The following is a 23,776-nucleotide window of genomic DNA, read 5'->3' as shown; positions in this document are numbered from 1 at the left end:
AATGAATTATAAAGGGGTGATGGTGGTGATCAGCAGTTAAATGATGACCAGGAAGGACAAACTATGTCAATCAAAGTCTGGAAGAATATATTCAAACTGTAAGGGCAGCAACAATTTTTATTGCCTATTATTTGATGTCAAGTATACTTCCTTAAGTATACTTCCTCCATTACACAACAGATTAGGTTCACACAACAGGCAGCGGAGACTAGATCAAATGCAGCCAGTCTGGTTTCAGAGCCTGTGTTCTTGGCCCTCATGTTATGCTCAGAGGTTTGTGGAGAAGAATCTGTGTTTGTAGTAGTTACTATATTTCAGGTCAGGCTGAAAATCAAGGTCCTAGCATGTTAAAACAATCCCATGGCACTGATTTAATTCAATAAGCATTTATCCTGTTTTTTGGGCCAGAGTTAACTTACAAATCCAAATTTGTTATCCAGCTTTAAGCATATCACAGAAAAACTGGCAGACTCATGTAGTTCAGAAAGAGAATGAAAGGTCTAATTTAATCTTGTCGCTGGTGAACTTGCTACTGTTTCTTCATCTGTAAAATGGGATGACAGTAGTAATTCAGATTCTCAATGGCCTTCAAGAATTGCAGCCCTAGAATTGACCTAATGTTCCATATAACTCTAAGTAGTACAAATCACCATGCTCTAAAGAGGAGTTTGTGTACTACTGTTTACTGTGACTTTTCATGTTCAGAAAAAAGTAAAAGAATTTTACATATTACCCTTTAACTGGATTATCCTATATTAGAAAACATAAGCAAAAGACAACATGCATTACATGGGATACACAATGTGAACAAAGTTACCATAGATTGCCAAAAAGGTGGTCCTCCGATCACTGCCAGCAAATGCATGATTATTATGAAGATTTGCACTTCAGTCACATCAATTCTGATTAGGTACAAAAAGCCAAGAAAGCAGAATTATTCAAAACAATTTCGAGTTAATTACTTGCAAAGCTTAGCAGCATTCCTCTATCATGCACAATAAAAAAAATCTCAAATATTGAGGAAAGGGGAAAAGGAGGTGTCAAAAATTTGTTATGAGCAAAATTATATATACTCCAGAGCCTTTTAACTTAATTTGATGAATTTCACAGAGCAATAAAAACCCCTCCTTTCTAAAGGAAATTTCTGACTCATTGAAGTTGAGCTGAAACTATAGCTTAACCTTTCCCACCAAAAAAAGGGGTATGTGTGTGTTAAACTTTGATTATCAAGCAGAGGATTACATTGCACTGCTATATATATATAATATGAAATCTTGAAATAAGTGCTATGTAGTATCAGATGAGAGAAATGGTAAGCTTTAAAGTAACATAAATCACTGAGACCTTGCAAAACTTACTGCCCCTTTAGATACATTCAATTAATGCCTGCTTTGGTATGGCTGTAAAAAAAAGTTTCATCAGTCTCTCAAATTCTTATTCTTACTAGGTTAACTACCCTAAGATTTCTGCAAAGATGATACTGAAAGCAGCCAAGAGTTAGGTTGGGGGTTGCTGAAAATGATCAGTCAAGAAGAGACAAACCTTGTGCAAAAACAGGGCAGTAGAAATTAGAAGGCTGAAAGTCTGAAAAAAAGAATATGGGCAAAAAGATTGGAGAGCAAAACATATGCTGATGTTCCTTTCCTTCTGTAGATTAGTGCTTCATACAATCTTGAGATTATCATTTTTAGATTACTGGATCCAAATGCTTTTTGAGAATTTATCCTATAGACATGCTTGTACAAAATAATGTTTGTACAAGGTTATTCACTACAGATTTATAAAGCAAAATTTAAAAATTCCCTCAATGAGTGGTTATATAAATTATGGTACTTCCATACAATGGAATATTTTGCAGCTTTTAAAATGAGTGGGGCAGCTCCCTATATACTGATATAAAAAATATCAAAGATACAGTAAGTGAAAAAAAATGTTGCACAATGTGTACAGGCTGTTTTTTGTGTTAAAAAAAAAGAAAAATAATATTCTACTTTTATTTGTGCCAGTAATTGCATAACAAATTTCTGGAAGGATACGTCACAAACTAAGAATAATGGTTACCTGTTGGAGGGGACAGTGTAGGAACTGGGCAGCTCAGAGATAAAGATGGGGAGACTTTTTACTGCACACCTTTTTGTAATGCTAGTCCTTCGATAAAGTGAATACTTTATTTATGAAAGTAATCAGTCTAAGAAGAGCAGGTATCAATAACAGCAAGGGAGTTCAATTCCCAGAGCAGAATAGAGCCCCCATTTCTAAAATTGATATTTAAAGCAGGCAATCTATAATGTGAGCTTAAGACACATAAGCTTTCATGCCCATGATAAATAACTGGGTTGAAACTAGTCTCTTGTAACTAAAAAAATTGATCTTTCTTCAAGAATATTTTTTAAACAGAAGCTTATTTAGCTGCAAACATACATAATGTAGTTATCTTGATATACACATTTATGGAAAAAAATGGACTGAATTAGGCTAAAAAGAATCTGTAGAGCTGACCTGGTGAGTGTTGTTGCCAATAAGGGGAATTACACTCAGTAGCAGACTCAGGAGACTAAGCAGGTAGGTGTCAAAGATGATCGATTCTGTCTTGGGTGGAGGAGGGTAGACATCTTACAACATTTTGCTGGATATATGAAGTAGCCTTTTGGAAGGGGAAGGGCCAGAAGTATAGAATTACAAAATAAAAATGGAGGGAACCTCATGCAATTAATCTTTGTATTGTGGATTATAAAAGAGAACAGGAAACATGAATGATCTTTACAAGTCTCAAACTGGGATTCTTAGGGTAAATTTTATGGAATAGCCTGCTTAAAATTTTGGAAGAGAGAATTTTCTGAACCATTCTGATACTGTTGTTGTATTTAGATCAATAACGCCTTAATGTTAGGAGAGAGGGCCAGGAAAAACTTTACTTACCAGTTGGTAGTTAATTAAGAATATTTTTTCTTATTTGTTCATCTGATTTAAAATAATACTCTGAACTCCATCCGGGATGAGTCCCTTCTCCTCTGAATCATGAGAACTGCCTATCATCACTCCTGGAAGTGTGGCTCTAATCTTGACTGTCAATGAAAAAGGGTGCAGTGCAAAGCCATCCCCAGGGATGGGAACTAAAGCAATCTAAGAGGGACAGGTGGCAGAAATGATTAACAATCAACCAAAGAATTAATGATTCTGTTTAGACAAAAGCTATTTATATGAATCTATTATTCTACCTTTCCACTAAGAAGTCTCTCAGTATGGGCTGACTTTACGGTAACATATATTAGGAGGGGGCTAATTTTAATCTTGTTGGCCATGTAGGAATTACATAGTTATCTAGAGGGGAGAATATTATATAACAGCAGAAATTTAGCATTTCTGTCATCACTTCCTTTTATTATTATTAATATTTTAAAAAATGAAGAATCATGGGTAATAATATTCTGTCACTACTACAGCAAACCTCTTCCCTCCAAAAAAAAAAAAAAGCCTTGAAGACACAAGGGATACGGGGTAGAAAAGCACCCAAAACACCAGAGTGATTTTTTTTTTAAAAAAACATATGGGAAAACAAATCTCTCATCTGTAGCATCTTGACTGCTTTTGTTTTAAAATAATTTCCTATTTCTACTTTATTTTAATATAGCTTGTCAAAGGACAAAAGCAATTTCCCCAGTTGCTGTGGATAACACATAATGAATACTCTTGTCAGGACATACTTAAGTTACTATGACAAGCCAGAAGAAGTAAACATTGTTCTAACGGCTGGCACAGAAGAAATATGGAGAGAAGCAAATCAGTTGTGGAGCCTAAGTTTTCCCATTCTACTGATGGGGAGGCTATAAGTGTGGCAGTCCAAGGTCAAAATAACCTTCAACACCCCTAATAAACTCTTTGGGTCAATCATTCCTTTACAACATCCTAATGGCCTATTAATTAAGAGGTAAAGAGAACAAAGTGTCCTAAATGAATATGAGTAAATTTAATTTTTAAATAAGGGAACAGATCTCTTTAGTTGGAGTACGGATTTTAAGGGGATTTTATCACCACAAAAAAGAAACTTAAAAAACTCCCTAATCAGGGCAATTATTACATCAGGAATATAAAATAACTTTTAAAAGTGAAAAGGGGGTATAACAACTCCAAACTATTTAAGTTAGCTAACTATAAGAAAGATTTCTGACTATTCTGAAAGTTTCATTTTTCTTTCTCAGTGTTCAAAGAGATACCCAACAAATGCGTTTGGTTTGAATTCCAAGATTCAGTATTAACTGAGGGATGTGAAGGGATTTAAATGACAGATTCTGTGAGAGCTGATAAGCATGTTAATCATCTTTCCCCAGAATTTTTAATGTGTCTTTCCCCTCTAAAATCATAAATAAGGCAATCTATTTTTTCTTTTATATGTGACATATACATTTCAAATATATACTTGTAGTTAATTTGTAAACATAAGTATTTTTGTTAAACTATAAATAGTAAATATATATAACTACTGTAATTTGGGTTGGCTATTAGTTTGGCTAACATAGAATATGTACTAGGATATATTCACAATATCAAAGAATCCCTCATTTGTATTATTTGATTTGTGAACTATTGTTAAAGAGAAGCATTTTGTTTAAAGTCATCTATTTGAAGATGTCTAGAATCCTATTCAAGGATTAGATTGTTATTAACTACAGATTTGCAATTATTTGTAAATATGTCTGAAGTTCTAGGTAACTTATGCATAACCAGAGCATGGCATTCATTATAGACCTTACCAGAAATACCATGAGTGGGGTGAAGTGTTAGTGGATTGAAATAAAGAGTATCCTAGGAACTCAACATACTTGCCTTCTAATATCTTACTTTCTACCCTTGATAAGGGGCAAGATGTGGAAGGCAAGGTTAACATTAAATAACATTAACCATACAGCTGAGTGATAACTTTGAGTATTTTTAATTCAATTGTTACATACAGGTAAAACAGACATATCTAAATGTCTATTTGTGAAATAAGCTTAATTATTAAAAAGAGTATTACATAACACATGGATGATAATACAGATCTTCAGATTTTCTGAGATCAAGTAACTTTGAGTGAGAAGAGAAAAATACAGCCAAAGGCTAGAATAGAACAAGTGCCCCACTGTAAAAGGAACCAGAGTGTAGGTCTCAAATTTAAGGCACAACCAATCTTTATCACCTTTGGAAACAGAAGAACTGTAAGAGTCCTCTCACAACCTTAGACTTAAATAAAGGGATCACGGACTTATTCCTCCTCTCAACTAGCACAATCAATTCCAGAAGAAATCTGCAAACTATCTGGAGTTACTAACACAAGTCTTAAAATTAATGTAATAATAATAATGATAATGATAATGATGATGATGAAGACTTACTACATGCTAAGCACTGCAGTTAATACATTACATTTTAATCCTTTTAACTATTCACAACTATTCTAGGAGGTAGGAAACACTATCATCATTTTATAGATAAGGAAATTTAGAAAGGTTAAGTGACTTTTCCAAGGTTATAGAGAAAAATAAGAGGTAGAACCTTGAAAAGAAATTGGGAGTGTTGTTCCTATGCAGTGCTAAAACTCTTAATTTTCAGTTTACCAATCAATTGGGGCAGACATTTGTCCTAAGTTTTCAATTTGCTATTGCTAAGATATCTATACATTTCAGGATGTGCTTCTGTATTCTGACACAATTTTACCAAAAATGCTAACATATGACAGGCAATAGCTTATAGGAAGTTTAGATTTAAATTAAATTCACTTAGAAACAAATTGGTAAGAACAACTCTTTCTGAAGCTTTTTTCTCAAACTTTGAAAAAAAAGAGTATATCTGACAATCTCATTTCAATGATTAAGTCAGTTAAAGCAACAAGTATTAAAAGCAAAAGAAAATCTCTGCAAATTAGCAACTGGTAAGAGTAAAGGCAGTATATCTGGAGAAAACAGAACACATTTCAAAAACATTTTTTATGATGTTAAAATGCATTAGTTTCCAGAAACATTTTAATAGAAAGGGCTGTATAAAATACAGGGCAAATTGTCATCATAGACAAACAAGGTAAAAGTAAATACAGTTAATATTCCAACTTTTAAGTTCATTAAGAACACCAGTGGAGAAGACTTTTGGTGAGTATAACCAACAATAATAAAAAATGAGCTATCAAAAATTATAAATCTTGACAACTGCAATGAGCATAAAGCTACAGGTCTTTGGAGAAGACAGGGTAAGGGTAAAGGAAAGCTAAAGACACTGAACTATGCACATTATTCTACCCTAGGAGTGAATCTCACAAATAATTGTGCAAATACATTGTATATTTAATTGAAAATGACTTTAGTTTTGCTCCTAGAACATGTCTATAGTACTTCTCAGTGGAGTCAGCCCTCTGCATCTGTGGGTTCCCCATCTGTGGATTTGACCAACCATGGTTCGAAAATATATATTAAAAATCTGCATCTGCACTGAACATGTACAGATGTTTTTCTTGTCATTGTTCCCTAAACAATACAGTATAACAACTATTTATAGAGCATTTATATTGTACTAATAAGTATTGTAAGTAATCTAGAATGATTTAAAGTATATGAGAGGATATGCGTATGTTATAAGCAAATACTACACCATCTTATGTCAGGTCTTTGAGCATCCATGGATTCTGGATTCTGCTATCCTCAGGAGATCTTGGAATTAATTCCTCAGGGACACTAAGGGATGACTGTATTCTCCACATTCCAAAGTTATTTTAAATAGATGAAGAATATCCCTATTAATTTGTCCTCAAAGCCATCATTACCACTAATGAATAACTGGATTTACAATGCTGCAATATATCTTTCAGAAAGAACTCTGCTATCAAGGGTTTCACTATTTCAATATTACTGAAGCAATATTAAAATGTTCACAATTCTTTTTTGCTAGGTAGGGGGAACTAATGCAGTCTTGTGTTGACATAATGATCTGTCAGGTTTTCATATGAACAATTCCCCAACATTCCCTGAACTGCAAAATAAACTGAATCTATGCTCTGTTTTTTCTAATACTAAAGTGTGAAGGATTCTGGATTATGTTACTGGGAAAACATTTCCTAGTAAGTGTTTTTTAACTTTTAAAAGTCATAAAGTCAAAATTACAATTCTAATATGAGAGAAAAAAGATATATTACACTCCGTACTACATTAGGGAAATATGTATTAACTAAAATAAAAAAACTGAAAAAGGAAGATATTCAAAGGATGATTCTAGTGACATGAAAAGCTAAGGATATTTAGTTTTAAAAGCACAATTGAGAGAAAAATATATAACAAAACAAATAGAAATGAGAATAGCTTCTAGCATAAATATTTTATAACACTGAGATCACTGTAAACCCAAGCAGAAGAACTAGTACTAGAATGCTTAAAGGATATGCTAAAGAAGCTAAGAGATTAAGCAGAATCTTTCCTACATTAATATAAAGAGTACTCTCAACTTACCTAAGAAAAACTCTGCTTGTTTTATTGTTTTCAAAAAGAAATTTAAAAAAATTCTATTTAATGGTGGAAAGGTATTTGTTTTAAAAAATATTACATAGAGTAAAAATAATATTAGGCACAACAGGCAAATGGAAGAAAGACTTGGCTTTAGCATCGAATCACCAGAAACACTACTTTTCAAAAAATTCTGTTTAATAGGGTGGATTTTTATTGCCCTATTATATATTAAAATTGTTTTCTAATAACTTGTTTTTGAAATACCAACAGGAAGACTTTTGATTTTTTCATTTTTTAATTACTCTGTGCATGACAAAGGTGCTGTCTTTATTGAGTTCACACCATTGTTCATCAGACAGCATGAATGTTCTAGCAGTTACCGTGAAGTTCCAGAACCAAGGCCCCAGGGTTCCTGTGAGAAGCTGGCATATTATAATTATGATCTGGGACTCTGTAACATCGAATCTATGTATAAGGAAACAAACATTTCAAAATAACTTTACTCAGAGCTTTTTCTGAAGAGCCCTACTTAAACAGGTAGCAAAAATAGATTTAAAACGTAGCATTCTCCTTATAAAGACACCTAAAGATTCAATGATACAATCTATGCAGTACTATACTGTCCATACATACATATATATGTATTTCTTATTCAAATCAAACTAGAAGAAGAGTTTAAAAAATTAAAACTGTAAGACACTGAAAATATGACTTTTAAGTAGGCTGAAAACACTAAACACTAGACTACAAACAGAGTCAATTCTCAATTACCTAAGGGTGGTGAATACTACTTGCCAAATAATCTCACTACAGCACAGGTCCCTTTAGTGATGGAACTTATCCAGACTTGTAGATAGGAATTCTTCCAAGAAGCCCCACTGTACATTTTAGAAAACCACTAATCATCCCGTATAGCCCCAAATCTCATCACACTTCTTGCTACCTCTTCTAGCTCAAAAAATTAGCACATGTGTGGAGAGTAAGTGGGAAAGAATCTAGTCAAGAATAACTTCTCTTCAGATATGGTTAGAGCAAAAATCAAACTGGGCATTTCCTTGTCCTATTTCCTGATACTCTCTAATTCAGACTTTCCCTTTTTCTTTTCTCTTTCCTAATTTCACACCAACATTTAATGTTCTACTACACTGGATTAGTTTATTAGTGGTAAAAAGTAAAACATCCAGTTCGATCACTAAAGAAGTTTGAGAACACAAATAATAACAGAAAAAGAGTAGCAATATAGTATAAGCTTCAAATAAAAACTATATCAATCAAAATTAAGAACTAGGAATGCAAATGAGACAGAAAGATGTTCACGATTTTACCTGATGATCTGAGAGGCCAAATTGCAATCTAGGCTTTACATTAATACAAATGGTTGCTTTAGATATTATCTATAACAATTGGTAAAATTAAATGAACAGAGCATAGGTCCAAATAAATAAATCACTGCTTGAAAAAAAACTAGACAGGGAAACTAGAAATCAAAAGGAAATTCTCTGGTATTTAATAATTCTTGTGATAAGTCCTAAACATTTAAAGATATGTAGATTCTATACATGTATTTGGTAGAAAGTTTCCTAATTCTGAATCCACAGAAAGTGGATTATATATCAACAAACAACAGTTTTTTTGTTACCACAAGGTCTTCAAATACCTATTTTTTTAGAAATTAAATTTAGAATAAGAAGATGGACTGGATTTGTCAGATTACCAATGTAATACATAGGCTATCAACTTTCCCCCTTTAACTATACAAAAGAAAAAGTGGGAAGTTATTTACCACATAGACATAAATGCTTGGTAGCAGGGTTTTTAACTAATGTAAATATGAAATCTTAGAAGTATGAGCTGAAAAATGTAATAAAAGATCAACACTCTGCCTACTATAATTATAAATAATACTATAATTAATATCTGTGTAAAATTAATAGACTCACAGACTTTATAAATAGAACCTTAGAGATCATCTAATTCAAAGTTTATTTTACAAATTAGGAAATGAGGCAATTAAGAAAGGAGTCCCCATGAAAGTTATGGGCCTTGCCCAAGCTGATACATAGACAAGACAATTTGGAGATTAACACTTGAACCAAAGTATACTGGCCTGAGTTCAATTTATTGTAATTTCTTTCTTTTATTTACTTGAAAAGATAATTTAAGAGTTTTTTTTTTCTGAAATAACAATTTAAACAAGAGTTCTGCTTTTATAGTACAGAAGATAATTTTTAAGACTCATGTTTTGCATAAGTATAGTTTTATTAAAGATTGTTTAGGATTTCTAAGCACTTAATTTATAAAAACAATTCTATATATACAAGTTATATACTTAAACATAACTAGACATAGAGGGTTAAAGCCTTAAGAGAGGAAATGTGAACTCTTCCATTTATACATTTTTAAGTATATTTTATAAATGTTTACAAATGAACTTCAACTCATATCCTTCTAGCAACCACAATCCTTTCATGAAGTTCTAGCTAGCCTCTAACTCCATTTTCCTCCCCAATCTTTCATATCCAGGTTAGTAAAAATCCTAAAGGGATAAGCTAGTTTGGAAGGGTCCTAATAAACAGTACTCATCTCTGTCAGATCTCTACTCACTCAGTCCACGAGCACTGTGAGGACAGAGGTCTGTCTGGATGTGATAGGTACTAATATTCTCTATGCAAGGCAGCTTTTAGTTGTTATCAAAGCAAACTGCTGGAAGACATAGCTCATAATCTCAGTGAAGATGTATCCAAAGCATATTTGCTTTCTCACAATGCTGTTCTTTGAGTGGGAATTACGTAGTTACAAATGAATTAAAATCCTGTGCCTACTTTTGGTTAAGATACTACGAGCAAACTTAACAATTAAAAACAGTAATATTAAAGACACGAAGGAGAACAAAAATTTCTTATTTGGCAAACATTCTGTAAGATTATTAAAAGAATAACAACCTGAATTTATCATATATATAAAAAGAAATTCTCATGATTCTTTTTATTCATGTGTATAAATATCAAAATAAAACAATTCAAATAAAAATGTTTTAAAGTAAGGTTTCTAATATACTTAAAGATGCTTTCAGGCCAAGCATGGTGGTTCATGCCTGTAATCTGCACTTTGGAAGGCTGAGGTGGGAGAATTGCTTGAGGCCAGAAGTTTGAGGCCAACCTATGCCACATAGCAACTCTATAAAAAATAAAAAAATTAGCCAGGCATGGTGGTGTGTGCCTTGTAGTCCCAGCTACTAGGAAGCCTGAGGTGAGAATATCTTGTGCCCAGGAGTTTGAGGCTGTGGTGAGCTATGATTGTACCACTGCACTCCAGCCTGGGTGAGAGAGCGAGACCCTGTCTCTAAAAAAATATAAAAATAGAAAAAAATATTTCAAAAGATGTTTTCGCTTTCCTTTAAGAAAAGATTAAGAAAAAGCAAGTGGTTTTTTAAAATTTCTTTTTGAGAGTTCACCTTGTTCATTCCTTATTAAGCAAAATAAAATCTTGGCTTTCTTCTCCATGCATACAAACTTTACTTCAATATTTAACCTATTATATATGTCCATTCTACATGCTCTTGAAAAAATATGTGAAATCTAAAATGGCATTTTTAAGACTTCTTTAGAGATATCTAAATGTGTTCTATATGCCTCCACTGTGTTGGTATTTTGATAAATATCTTCTTAAATGTAAAGCATTCATAGCACATTTCTATGAATGTTGTAGTCTGTTTTAATTCAAAAAATAAATTCAATGTTTTAATGAAAATGTAGGATTTCTGAAAATTGGCTACAACTTCCCAAATCAAAACCAATCCCTTGTAATATTAATATTTAAGTTTAGATGTTAAATTCAAACTAGTCTCAATATTTCTAGATTTTTTTTTTAATAGCATTATAAGGAAGCACTCCAGTGGATTCCACTCTGGTGGATTTCTTCTGTGTGCTTGAAATTTTCACATTAAAAATACAAAGCCCTCCTTCCTTTGAGTGTATATTCTCTCTTCTAACCAATGCCTCTCTCCTTCCCATGATAGCCACATTTTATAAGTAACCTTATATAATGTATAATAAGTAGCGGTCTACATATTTGTTCCCATCACTTCTTACCCTCTACAGTCTGGCTTCTATTCCACCATTATACAGATACCACTAGGAACAGCTTATACTGCCAAATTCAATGTACACTATAATGTCCTTGTTTTGAGTCTTAGCAGTATTTAGCATTGTTCCTTTTTGAAATTCATCCCTCTTCTGGCTTTTCATTCCAGTATGCCTCCTCTTACTCTGGCTGTTCAATAATTTTCATGGGCTTCTATCTAAGCTTGCTCTCTTTCTGCTATTCTTGTTCTACTTGGATGTCTAGAATCCCTCACATACATTTTCTGGGTCGAACTCTCTCTTTAAATAGGTTCCTCCTCCTGTAGAGCCTTTCTCCACCTTTCATCCAGCCACCCACAGGAGGGACCAGGAGTCATTCCAGTCTCTGCCCTCATTCATTCCCTACATCGTAATGGAGACTATGTCCTATAGTTTCTCCCTTTAAAGTCTCTTCAACCTATCACTTTCTCTGCAATAACACTGCCACTGTGTTAGTTCAGGCTTCATTCCTCATCTTAATTATGCTTCCTAATGGGTCTCCGTGCTTCTGTCACAGCCTATTCCAATTTCTTTGCCATGTTGCCAAATTGATCTTTCTAAAAGGTACTTTTGTCATTTCCCTGCTTCAGGTCCTGCAAAAGTTCCCTGCAGATTCAGGACAAAAGCCAACATTTCTTGGCAGAGTGTAGAAGGGTCTTGATTTTCTGGATCTTCTCCAGCCTTACCTCCTGCTACTCCCCTACAGGCATCTTATGATCCAACCATATGGACTTGGCTTACAGTTCTCCAAAATACATACTTCATTGCAGGAAAACACCATGAGGGCAATTCAAAGACTGGCAGAAAGAAAGCTGCAATATCAAATCAATCACTCCTAAAAACACTGTCTATTTACTCTTCTCCTACTTCCATGATTAATTCTCTTTCCTTCCTTCAGTTCCCATATCATATAGTTGGTGCTGCATTACTTGAAAGGGAAAGAGAATATATTAGGGCTGATTGATAAATAAGCTTTCTAAGGGCTTGAAACTTAACTGTGAAATAATAACCAACAAAACATAAACTATGTAAATCCAGATATTACAAATTCTGCCATTTTTGAAAACAGTAACAACGCTAAAGATTAAGACTGACTTAGGGCAAACCAAGTGATCTTAGAAGTCTATTACATTTTGTGTTTTTATCTAATGTAGAGAAAGATCATGAGATTATGAAAATAAAAATTGAAAATATTAAGAAAAAGATCTGCACACTTTTCAATTGTTTTCTTTTATATTAGAACTCTTAAATATTTTCTAAGCATTGATCATTCTATAAACTGCTGAAAAATGCACAGGCATACAGTTTCCACATGGACACTCACATCTGCCACTGTGTCTAATAACAAAGACCCTACCTTAAGATGGGCCTTAAAAATATTCTCCAAACTCTTTTATTTTGAAATTATTCTGAGACATGTCTTTTTAATAGTTACCATCCAAAGTATTGGTAATTATTCAGTTACTGCCATAATAACATCTTAAATTCTATTTAAATAAAGTTAGCAAAAATCATCTGAACTGAACTTGTAGTGACCAGCTGAATTTTTACATATTCTGGCTTTTTCACGGCCTAGAAGACTAAGTTTACCAGGGATCTAAAACTTAAAAAAAAAAAAAAAAATCTATTAATGATTCATCTTAGAGACTAGGCCCAGATGATCTCCTGTCATTTGCCAGAAATTTTTCTTTTGACACTTGATGAAGTATACAGTCTTTATCAAGTTTTTTCTCTTTGAATTTTATACCATGAAAAAAGAAAGAATAACTCAGGTGGTGTAAACAGGATCTGTGATACTTAAATATCAGCTGGTGAACGCCATCCTTTACTTTGTTCCAAGACTGGTTTACTCATTAATATTTATGGAAAAGTACCAATCACCAGGTAGGAACTATTCATTTTGGGGTTTGAAAGAAGTTTGTATTTCATTTTTAAATTCTCATACATTCTGTTGGCAGCAATAATCTATATGGTGTGCTCATGTCAACTGAATTATCGAGAACTTAGATTTGTACAGATTCATAGATAAAACAATGTTAAAAGAATAAAACCTAATTAAGCCATGATATTTAGAGATAAGAGTTGCTCTTTACTATAAGAAACTATCTTATCTTTCCTGAAAATGCATTTTTATATGTTGAAATAAAACATGGAATTCAAGTAAATAATAGTAGGGAAAAAAAGTAAATTTGTTTGTGAGAAAGACAAATGTAGGTAAGTGAGGAGGGGCTACTACTTTTCATATTGCTTTAAAAATACTTGTTGGGAGGTTGTGATATTTCCTTTAAAAAAGTATGATAGAGGGACATATAACAGAGACTATTAGAAAATAGCTATAATGATGAAGCCTTAAAATTTCTTCCATTTATTAAACTAATTTAGTGATTTAATAAATTCTTAATACTCAAATACCTATAAGCAACATTCTCCATATTTGAAAGAGAAAACAAAGTCACCATTAAGTGTTACTTACATTCCAAATCGCAATGTTCCAGAAACATATGTTTGCCAGTGTGCACAATAGAACATGAATGTCCCAGCAAAACAACAAAAAAACATCCAGTCAGGATTTGTCCCCAGCTGCACTGCAATACAAGTTCCAAGAACCACAAAAACTGCAGAAGAAAGATCACAATGGAAAGTGAACAATGGAATAACAAACATTAACTGGACTGGAAATGATTTTAGATAAGACAAAAACAAGGTAAGCTGTAAATGCACAATCTACTCTCAGTTATCTATGATAAGAGTAAAGTATGATACAATCTTTTACACTATCTTTTACCCCATAATTTCAATTTCTTTTTTCATTAAAACATTTAGTGGAACCAAAGGTCTTGAAAGCAACTAAAATACTTTAGCATATCTTGGAGTGTTCTCCTTAGTGACAGTGGTACTAATGAGCAGTAAAAAGTTACAAGGTAGAGAGACAAAAAGAAAAAAAACAACAGGCCTATATAATCCACAAAGGGACCTACTTGCTTCAGATTTATAACTGTCTTTTCTTACTTAGCAGATATCACTATGGGTGACATATACAGAAAAAAAATTCCTACAATGCAATAATGACAGCCAATTAAAATAATAATTAGGATACCTGTCATTCAGCAGTTATCTGATTACTCTAGCATTTCAAGATACCAAACTACCCTTTATTTCAATGGAAGTTTTGAGTTTTTCTTGACTTGATAGTTAAAAGTTGTTAAGAGCTTAGTTGCTCCTCTTCTTCTACTAAGTAAGCTGCTGTTAGGACACATTGAAGGAATGATTTTGATCTGGACCTACATCTGCAAATCTGTATGCCTATCAAGGGTTTTAATTTGTTTCTTTTTAAATATTTTAAATGTCATGTAAAATGACAAGAAAACAACTAAGTAAGGGGAGGAAGTTCCCGTCAGGAAGACTATTTAGAAACTGCCATTTAGTTTCTAAATCTTTTTCTCCTCTAAAAACATACTAAAACATTATTTTAAGCATCTGTGAAATAGTGCAAATAAGGACATATCACCTATAAACAACTATAGTAACTGAACTATTACTAGCATTTTAGTGTATCTTTTTCTAGTCTTTTTTTACAAATTGCATATAAGGTGTACAACATGCTGCTTTGATATGTATACACATACACACACACACACACACATACACACACACACATATATATATATATATAGTGAAGTGATTACTACAGTTAAACAAATTAACCTATACATCATCTTGCACAGCTACCTTTTGTTTCCTTTGTGGTAAGAGTGCCTAAAATCTACTCTTAGCAAATTTCCAATATACAAAATTAATAACTATAGTTCCTCATTTGTCCTAGTCTTTTTATTTGAGCCCATTACCACAGTTATAATCTAAGTCTATAACATAATTTTAAATGCCCACATAACATTCATTTAAATACAACCATGAATTACCTAACCAAGCTCTTACTATTGTACTCTCATTCATAGTTTATAAAACTTTCGATGATGACAATTATGCTCTAACATTTTAAAAATAAAAGATGCCAAAACAATATTTAGGGTTAGAAATAACAAGTAGAAATTAACTTAATTTCTAAATTTCCCAATATTGCCAATAATAACAAATATCAACCAGATTCATAGTCTTTTGAAAAATAAAATTTAATACAAAATCACTTATTCTGATAACTAAACAAACTTCTTGTTTTACTCTAACATTGCTTATCACATTGCTTTTATCACTGTTAATAATCATCAACATTTAAAAATCAACAATACCTGTTGACAGTGAATCACAACCATGATCAAAAAGTTCTCCCAAAGGAGAACTACTGTTGGTTCTTCTTGCCTGTTTCCCATCTATAGCATCCAAAGACTGGTAAATGAAAAGGCCACATGCACAAGCAATATATGCCCACAGAGGTGCCTGTGAAATAAAAGAAAGGCAAGGGTATTCAGACATATTAGTTATCATGTTTGGCTAATATATTTTTACCTGAAGATATTTTATCTTCATTCTCTAAAGAAGTACTGCTGGTTAGAAATTATCAAAGAGAAGATCCAAGTGCTACATAATGAAGAACTAATTGAAACAATTAGGATTGTAAGAGAATTAAATTCCCTGCTTTTAAAGGTCTCCAGCAGATGCTGGGTAAGTACGTAGCATGATATTACAGAAATCCCATGAGAGTTGGCCAGGTATCTACTATGAGATTTCTTCCCAACATTCAGATTCTGAGTAGATCAATGAATGATCTAGTGCAGTTTTTCCCAAATGGTATCTTTCAAGATGTTTACAAGTGTTACATGAAAAGAAAAATTCCATGCTAACCTAATGTAGGAAATACTAGGTTAAACACCAAATGATGTTAAACAGATTTCTCTACTGCCGGACTTCTTCCCAGCCCTTAATATTGCTAACACACACTGTGAATAGTCAAGAGGGGGACATAATATGCTGCCATTTTCCAAATTTGAGTATGTAATTTATTTTGAAACATACCTCTTTAATGGTCCATAGGACAAAACTAGGAGATGATCTAGTACACAGAGTGCTCAGAACATTATTTTTCAAATATTTGTAGTCACCTTTTCAAGAATAGTTTCTCTTTTCCCAGAAAGAAATTGAATCACTGGTATTGAATCTAAATGTCGTATATTAGAAAAGGGGAGTGTCTATTTGGGTTATACTTAAGAATGTAGAAGAGCATTTTATATCACTTTTCATTATTTTCCCATGTCCAGGACATGAAAAAGTTTTTATAATCACAAGGTATTTTCTCAGATACTAGTTATCAAGTTACACTGTATTAAACACTTAGAGCTACAAATAATATTCAGTATATTCTGTACTGCAAAGGAGTTTCTCTCTGATAGAGGTCTATTTAGTACTCAATTATTAAAAGGTGAGGATCTTCTTTTAAAGACTTTTTTGGGTCAGGTGTGGGAGCTCATGTCTATAATCAGAGCTACTTGGGAGGCTGAGGCAGGAGGATTGCTTTAGGCCCCGAGTTCAAGACCAGCCTGAGCAATATAGCAAGACCCTGTCTCTTAAAAAGTTAAAAAAGAAAAAATTAGCTGCATGTGGTGGCACATGCCTGTAGTCTCAGCTACCTGGCAGGCTGAGGTGGGAGGATCGCTTGAGCCCAGGAGTTTAAGGCTGCAGGGAGTTATGATCATGCCACTGTACTCCAGCTTGGGTGACAGAGCGAGATTCTGCCTCTTAAAAAAATTTTTTTTCTTGGCCCTCCATATTTTGGGTCACTGAGGTTATTAAAAGCATTGTAGTACATAGCTCCCCATAAGCCAGTTACAAACCCTGAAAGCAATAACTGTGGCTATGTAACAATACTTTACACTTAAGCACACTGAATGGAGTAATTAATCCTGTATGACTAAGAACCCTTTCTTTTGAATTTTGGGTCTACTGCTTCTTGCTCCTAAAGGAATTCAATAATGCTCTAGAACTATCCTATCCTGTATAGTAGCCATTAGTGACGTGTGATTATTTTAGTTTAAATTAATTAAAATTAAATAAAATTAAAAATTCAGTCCTTCAGTTACCCTAGGCACATTTCAAATGCTCAATAGCTACATGTGACTGGAGCTACTATGTTGGATCACAAAGACACAGAACACTCCCATTAACACAGAAAGTTCTACTGGATAGTTCTGCTTTAGGAGGCTAGAAGGCTAGGGACTTCTCAGGGTCTAAACTTGGGATTTTAACAAGGCAAAGTGTTACTCTGAAATAGAGACAACTTCAACTATTAGTATACATACAATACTAGAAAACAGCAAAATAATAATTATATACATAAAAGAGAAAGTAAAGTTTTCCCGTCTTTGAATTTTCCTTTCTTCCTGTGAATCTGCAGAACACTAAACTAATATTTATATACTTTTTCCTTATTCCCCCTGTTTCATAACTTTCAGAGATATTTTAACAAGAAAGCCTCCTAATTCAAGAAGAAGTATGTATGGTCTCAGGTGGGATAAGAGCCTGGGAGAGACACTGGATTAACAGTGTCTCTGTTATGTATCAGTCAGAAAATCATTACACATTCTTATAGATGGGTAGGAAAAAATTGGCATAAGTAAATAATCTTACCACAATCTGGCAATTAACCAACTTGTAAAACCTTGCAGAGATGTACTTATGTGAGTCAACTCAGGTGAAAAATTCTAAGAAACATATGGTTTTACTGAACTTTTGAAACAGAACTGAAAAATTTATACACATAAAAATACATACATAAGGTGGTGCAATTTTCTTTTCTGGGAGGATACATCAAAAATTTGTTAAGGTTACCCCACTTTCGGCATTGGACAGATCACCTTGACAGAAAATCAACAAAGAATCATTGGACTTAAAACTGTACTACAGACCAAATGGACCTAACAGACATTTGCAGAACATTTCATCCAACAGCTACGGAAGACACACCCTTACCATTAGCACATGAAACATTCTCCAGGAGAGACCATGATTAGGCCTCAAAACAAGTCTCAACAAATTTTTTAAAACTGAAATCATATCAAGTATTTTTTCAGACCACAATGGATTAAACCAGAAATCAATAACAAGAGGAATTTTGCAAACTGTACAAATACATGGAAATTAAACAGTTATGTTCCTGAACAACAAATGGATCTAGGAAGAATTTAATAAGGAAATAAAAACATTTCTTGAAACAAAGGAATATAGAAACACAATATATCAAAACCTGTGGGATATAGCAAAAGCAGTACTGCGAGAGTGGTTTATAGCTATGGTACCCAACCCCCAGGCCACAGGCAGTGGACCAGTACCAGTCCCTGGCTGTTAGGAATTGAGCCACACAGCAGGAGGTGAGCAGTGGCAAAACTTCATCTGTATTTACAGCCACATAAGCTCTGCCTCCTGTCAGGTAAGTGTCGGCATCAGATTCTCACAGGAACTCGAACCTTACCGTAAACTGCACATGCAAGGGATCTAGCTTGTGTGCTCCTTATGAGAATCTAATGCCTGATCATCTGAGGTGGAGCTGAGGTAGTGATGCTCGTGCTGGGGAGTGGCTGCAAATACAGATTATCATTAGCAGAGAAGTCTGACTGCACAATAAATGTAATTCGCTTGAGTCATCCTCAAACCATCCCCCCTTACCCCGCCTCCTTGGTCTGTGGAAAGATTGTCTTCCATGAAACTGGCCCCTGGTGCCAAAAAGGTTGGGGGCTGCTGGTTTACAGCAATAAATGCCTACATCAAAAAAGTAGGAAGATTTCAAATAAACAACCTAACAATGCACTTCAAAGAACTATAAAAGAGCAAACCAAATCTAAAATTAGAAGAAAAGAAATAATTAAGATCAGAACTAAACAAAATGGAAACCACAAAAAAATGCAAAAGATCAACAAAAGTTGGTTTTTTGAAAAGATAAACAAAATCAACAAACCATTGATTAGGACTGAAAAAAAAGAGAGAGAAGACTCAGGTAAAAATCAGAAACAAAAGGGGAGACATTGCAACTGTTACCACAGAAATACAAAGGGTCATTAGATACTAATATAAATAACTATATACTAACAAACTGGAAAACGTAGAGAAAATGGATAAATTCCTGGGCACACATATCCTACCAAGATGAACCAGGAAGAAATAGAAAATGTGAACAGATCAACAATGAGTAACAAGATTGATTCAGTATTAAAAAGTCTCCTATTAAAGAAAAGCCCAAGACCAGATGGTTTTACTGCTATGTTCTACCAAATGTTTAAAGAAGAGCTAGCACTAATTCTTCTCAAACTATTGCAAAAAAGTGAAGAGGAGGGAATTCTTCCCAATTCATTCTAAGAGGCTAGCATTACCGTGATACCAAAACCAGACAAGGACATAACCAAAAAAGGAAACTGTAGGCCAATATCACTGATGAACATGTTAATAGATGCAAAAGTCCTAGCAAACCAAATCCAATAGTACATTAAAGAGATCACTCATCATGATAAAATGAGTTATCCCAGAGACACAAAGATGGTTCAACATATGCAAATCAATAAATCACATCAACAGAATGAAAGAGAAAGACCCCATGATAACTTCAATAAACTCAGAAAAAGCACTTGATAAAATTCAATATACCTTCCTGATAAAAACTCTTGACAAACTAGGCATAGGAGAAACATATCCTAATACAATAAAGGCCACATATGGTATACCCACACCTAACATCATACTGAACAGAGAAAAGCCAAAAACTTTTCTTCTAAGAACAAGAACTAGATAAGATGCACATTATTACTACTCTTATTCAACATAGTACTGGATGTCCTAGCCAGAGCAATTAGGGAAGAGAAAGAAATAAAGGGCATTCAAATTGGAAAAGAGGAAATCAAACTGTCCCTCTTTGCAGATAATCTTACATATAGGAAGACCTAAAGACCTCACCAAAAACTCTCAGAACTGATAAACAAATTCAGTAAAGTTGCAAGATACAAAAATCAATATACAAAAATCAGTAGTCTGCCTATATGCCAATAATGAACTGGCTGAAAAAAAAAATCAAAAAAGCAATCCCATTTACAATAGCTACAAAAAAAAAAATTGCTTATGAATAAACTTAACAAAGGAGGTAAAAGATCTCTACAATAAAAACTACAAAACATCATTGCCTCTGTTTGGCCCTAGAAAAAAATAAAACAAACTTACAAAACATTGATGACAGAAATGGAAGGACACAAATAAACAGAAAGACATCCCATGCTCATGGATTGGAAGAATATTATTAAAATGACCATACTACTCAAGGCAATCTACAGGTTCAATGCAATTCCTATCAAAATATCAGTGACGTTTTTCAAAGAAATACAAAAAACAATACTAAAATTCATATGGAACCACAAAAGATGCTGAAAAGCCAAAGAAATCTTGACCTGCTGGAGGCATCATACTACGTGACTTCAAAATATACTACAAAGCTAGAGTAACCAAAATGGTATGGTATTGGTATAAAAATAGACACACAGATCCAAGGGAATGAGAACACAGAAATAAATCCATGTATTTATAGTCAACTGATTTTTGATAAAGGTGCCAAGAACATACACTGGGGAAAAGGACAGCCCCTTCAATAAATGGTGCTGGGAAAACTGAATATCCATATGCAGAAGAATGAAACTAGACCACTATCTCTCACTATATACAAAAATTAACTCAAAATGGATTAAAGAGTTAAATGTAAGACCCAAAACTATAAAACTAATTGAAGAAAACATGGGGGAATGCTTCAGTATATTGGTCTAACGAAAGATTTTATGGCTAAAATCTCAAAAGCACAGGCAAAAACCCTGAAAACAGACAAATGGGACTGTAGCAAATTAAAAGCTTCTGAGCGGCAAAAGAAACAAGCAACAGAGTGAAGAGATAACCTACAGAATGGGAAAAAATATGTGTAAACTACACATACGACACTCGACTAACATCCAGAATACAAAGAATTCAAACATCTTCATAGCAACTCCCAATCATCCAATTAAAAATAGGTAAAAGATCTGAATAGATAGGTCTCAAAAAAAAAAAAAAGACACATGAATGGCCAATGTGAAAAAATGCTCAACCTTACTAATCATCAGGGAAATGCAAATCAAAACCACAATAATGTATCATCTCACTCCAGTTAGAATGACTATTATCAAAATGATAAATAACAAATGCTGGCAGGATGTGGAGAAAATGGAACTCTTACACACTGTTGGTGAGAATGTAAATTAATACAGCCATATGGAAAACACTATGGAGGCTCCTTAAAAAACTAAAAATAGAACAACCATATGATCCAGCAATCTCACTACTGGGAAGGAAAAGGACATTGGTATATTGAAGGAAAAGGAAGAGGAAAAGAAATTGGTATATTGAAGAAATATCTGCACCCCTATGTTTACTGCAGGACTATTCACAATAGCCAAGATACAGAATCAACCTAAATGTCCATCCACAAAGGAATAAAGAAAGAAAATGTGGTATATGTACACAGGGAATACTATTCAGTCATAAAAAAAAGAATGAAATAGCATCATTCCCAGCAACACGGATGAGCCTGGAGAACATTATGTTAAGTGAAATAAATCAGGCACAGAAAAATACCTCATGCTCTCACTCTACTAAAAAATGTAGAGTTTATATGGTTACTAGAGGCTGGGAAGAGTAGGGGGAGAGAGGATAGGGAGAGGCTGGTTAACAAATACAAATACAAAATTACAGCTAGATTAGGAGGAATAAGTTCTAGTGCTCTATAGCACTGTAGGGTGAATATAGTTAACAATTATTTATTATACATTTTCAAAAAGCTAGAAATGGGCCGGGTGTGGTGGCTCATGCCTGTAATACTAGCACTCTGGGAGACTCAGGCAGGAGGACTGCTTGAGCTTAAGAGTCCGAGACCAGCCTGAGCAAGAGCAAGACCCTGTCTCTACCAAAAATATAAAAATTAGCTGGGCGTGGTGGCATGTGCCTGTAGTCCCAGCTACTAGGGAGGCTGAGGCAGGAGCTACACTGATGCCACAGCACTCTACTCAGGGCAACGGAGTGAGGCTCTATCTCAAAAAAAAAGCTAGAAAGGAAGATTTCTGTGTGCTCCCAACACAAAGAAATGATAAATGTTTGAGATGATAGATATGCCAACTACCCTTATTTGATCATTACACATTGCACACGTGTACTGAAATATCACTCCGCATGCCACAAATATGTGCAATTATTAATATTATCTGTCAAGTAAAAATAAAAGGCAAAAAGAAACACTCCCCAAAATTTGGCGTTTCTTCATATATATGTATGTATAGGCAGATATACATGAGTTTTATTATTGAGTATTTCAAACATACAAAAAGTTTTTTAAAAATAATGAATACCCAGACAAACCTAGCTTAAAAAATGATTGAAGTCCCATGAATAACCCTTTCCAACCTGCCATGTAATCTTCCCCCAAAGGTACTCACTAACCTGAATTTTGTCTTAATTATTTCCATGTTTGTCTTGAGCAAACATTCTATTTTGTATGTATGCCTTCCATTTTAAACAATTTATAAATGATGGACTGTGTGCATCCTTCTGCAAGTTGCTTTTCCATTCAATAAGATTAGGGGTGTGATTTGTCAAAAAAAAAAGAAAAATCTATTAAACATTATTACATTTGAGGAGAGGGAATGTCATAAGGGATTGGGAAAGGGAAGGCAGGTAAAAAAGAAATGATAAATACTTTTTGTTTCATACCTTTCTTTGTTTGAATTTTTCTAGGTAATTTTTTCCCCTTCCTTTTTAAATGTCAATAGAAGTTAATTAGGCAGTGAGATTAGGTAAGACGCATTTTAATTTTCGTTTCATTTTTCTATGCTAACAATATTTAAAAAGTTATTTTTTAGTAAGTTAAATAAAAAGCATTAAACCTAGCAACAGAAAAACAAAAACAAATGATGATTTAAACAAAAAAACTCTTATGATCATATTTCAAAAAGACATTTAAATTTGGTAGAACTCTGGCAAGGGTAACTCAAGCATATTAACATATATGAAGCTGTAAGACAAATTCCAAATTAACTTACGATACTAAAACCAAAGCTACCGGTTAATGAAGTAATGAGCCTGTTTGTTACTAAGTATTTAGTAAGGGGAAATTTTGGTACTGCATATAAAAAGAGAGATGTCTATATTTCTACCTTGAGAATTTGAAAAATAAGAATTTTCCTT

The 23,776-nt window shown here is 33.6% G+C and overlaps 1 protein-coding gene across 4 annotated transcripts in view; it reads right to left on the bottom strand.

Annotated features, from left to right (window-relative positions):
• Positions 1–23,776, bottom strand: part of CEPT1 (choline/ethanolamine phosphotransferase 1) — a 43,843-nt gene that overhangs the window by 11,724 nt on the left and 8,343 nt on the right. For 3 of the 4 annotated variants that reach the window (XM_012659024.1, XM_012659021.1, XM_012659023.1), the window contains exons 3-5: positions 15,835–15,982; positions 14,061–14,202; positions 818–902 (exon numbers count right to left, since the gene is read on the bottom strand). In XM_012659024.1, coding sequence (XP_012514478.1) covers positions 818–902; positions 14,061–14,202; positions 15,835–15,982 — 375 coding nt within the window. Of the gene's footprint in view, positions 1–817; positions 903–7,846; positions 7,932–14,060; positions 14,203–15,834; positions 15,983–23,776 lie in introns of all 4 variants that reach the window. The other variant, XM_012659022.1, reaches the window with a different exon arrangement.

This window comes from Propithecus coquereli, unplaced genomic scaffold, assembly GCF_000956105.1.
Source record: "Propithecus coquereli isolate 6110/MARCELLA unplaced genomic scaffold, Pcoq_1.0 Scaffold595, whole genome shotgun sequence".
Classification (NCBI taxonomy): domain Eukaryota; kingdom Metazoa; phylum Chordata; class Mammalia; order Primates; family Indriidae; genus Propithecus; species Propithecus coquereli.
Note: the sequence above shows the minus strand (reverse complement) of the source record. Positions and strands in the feature narration are given on the sequence as shown.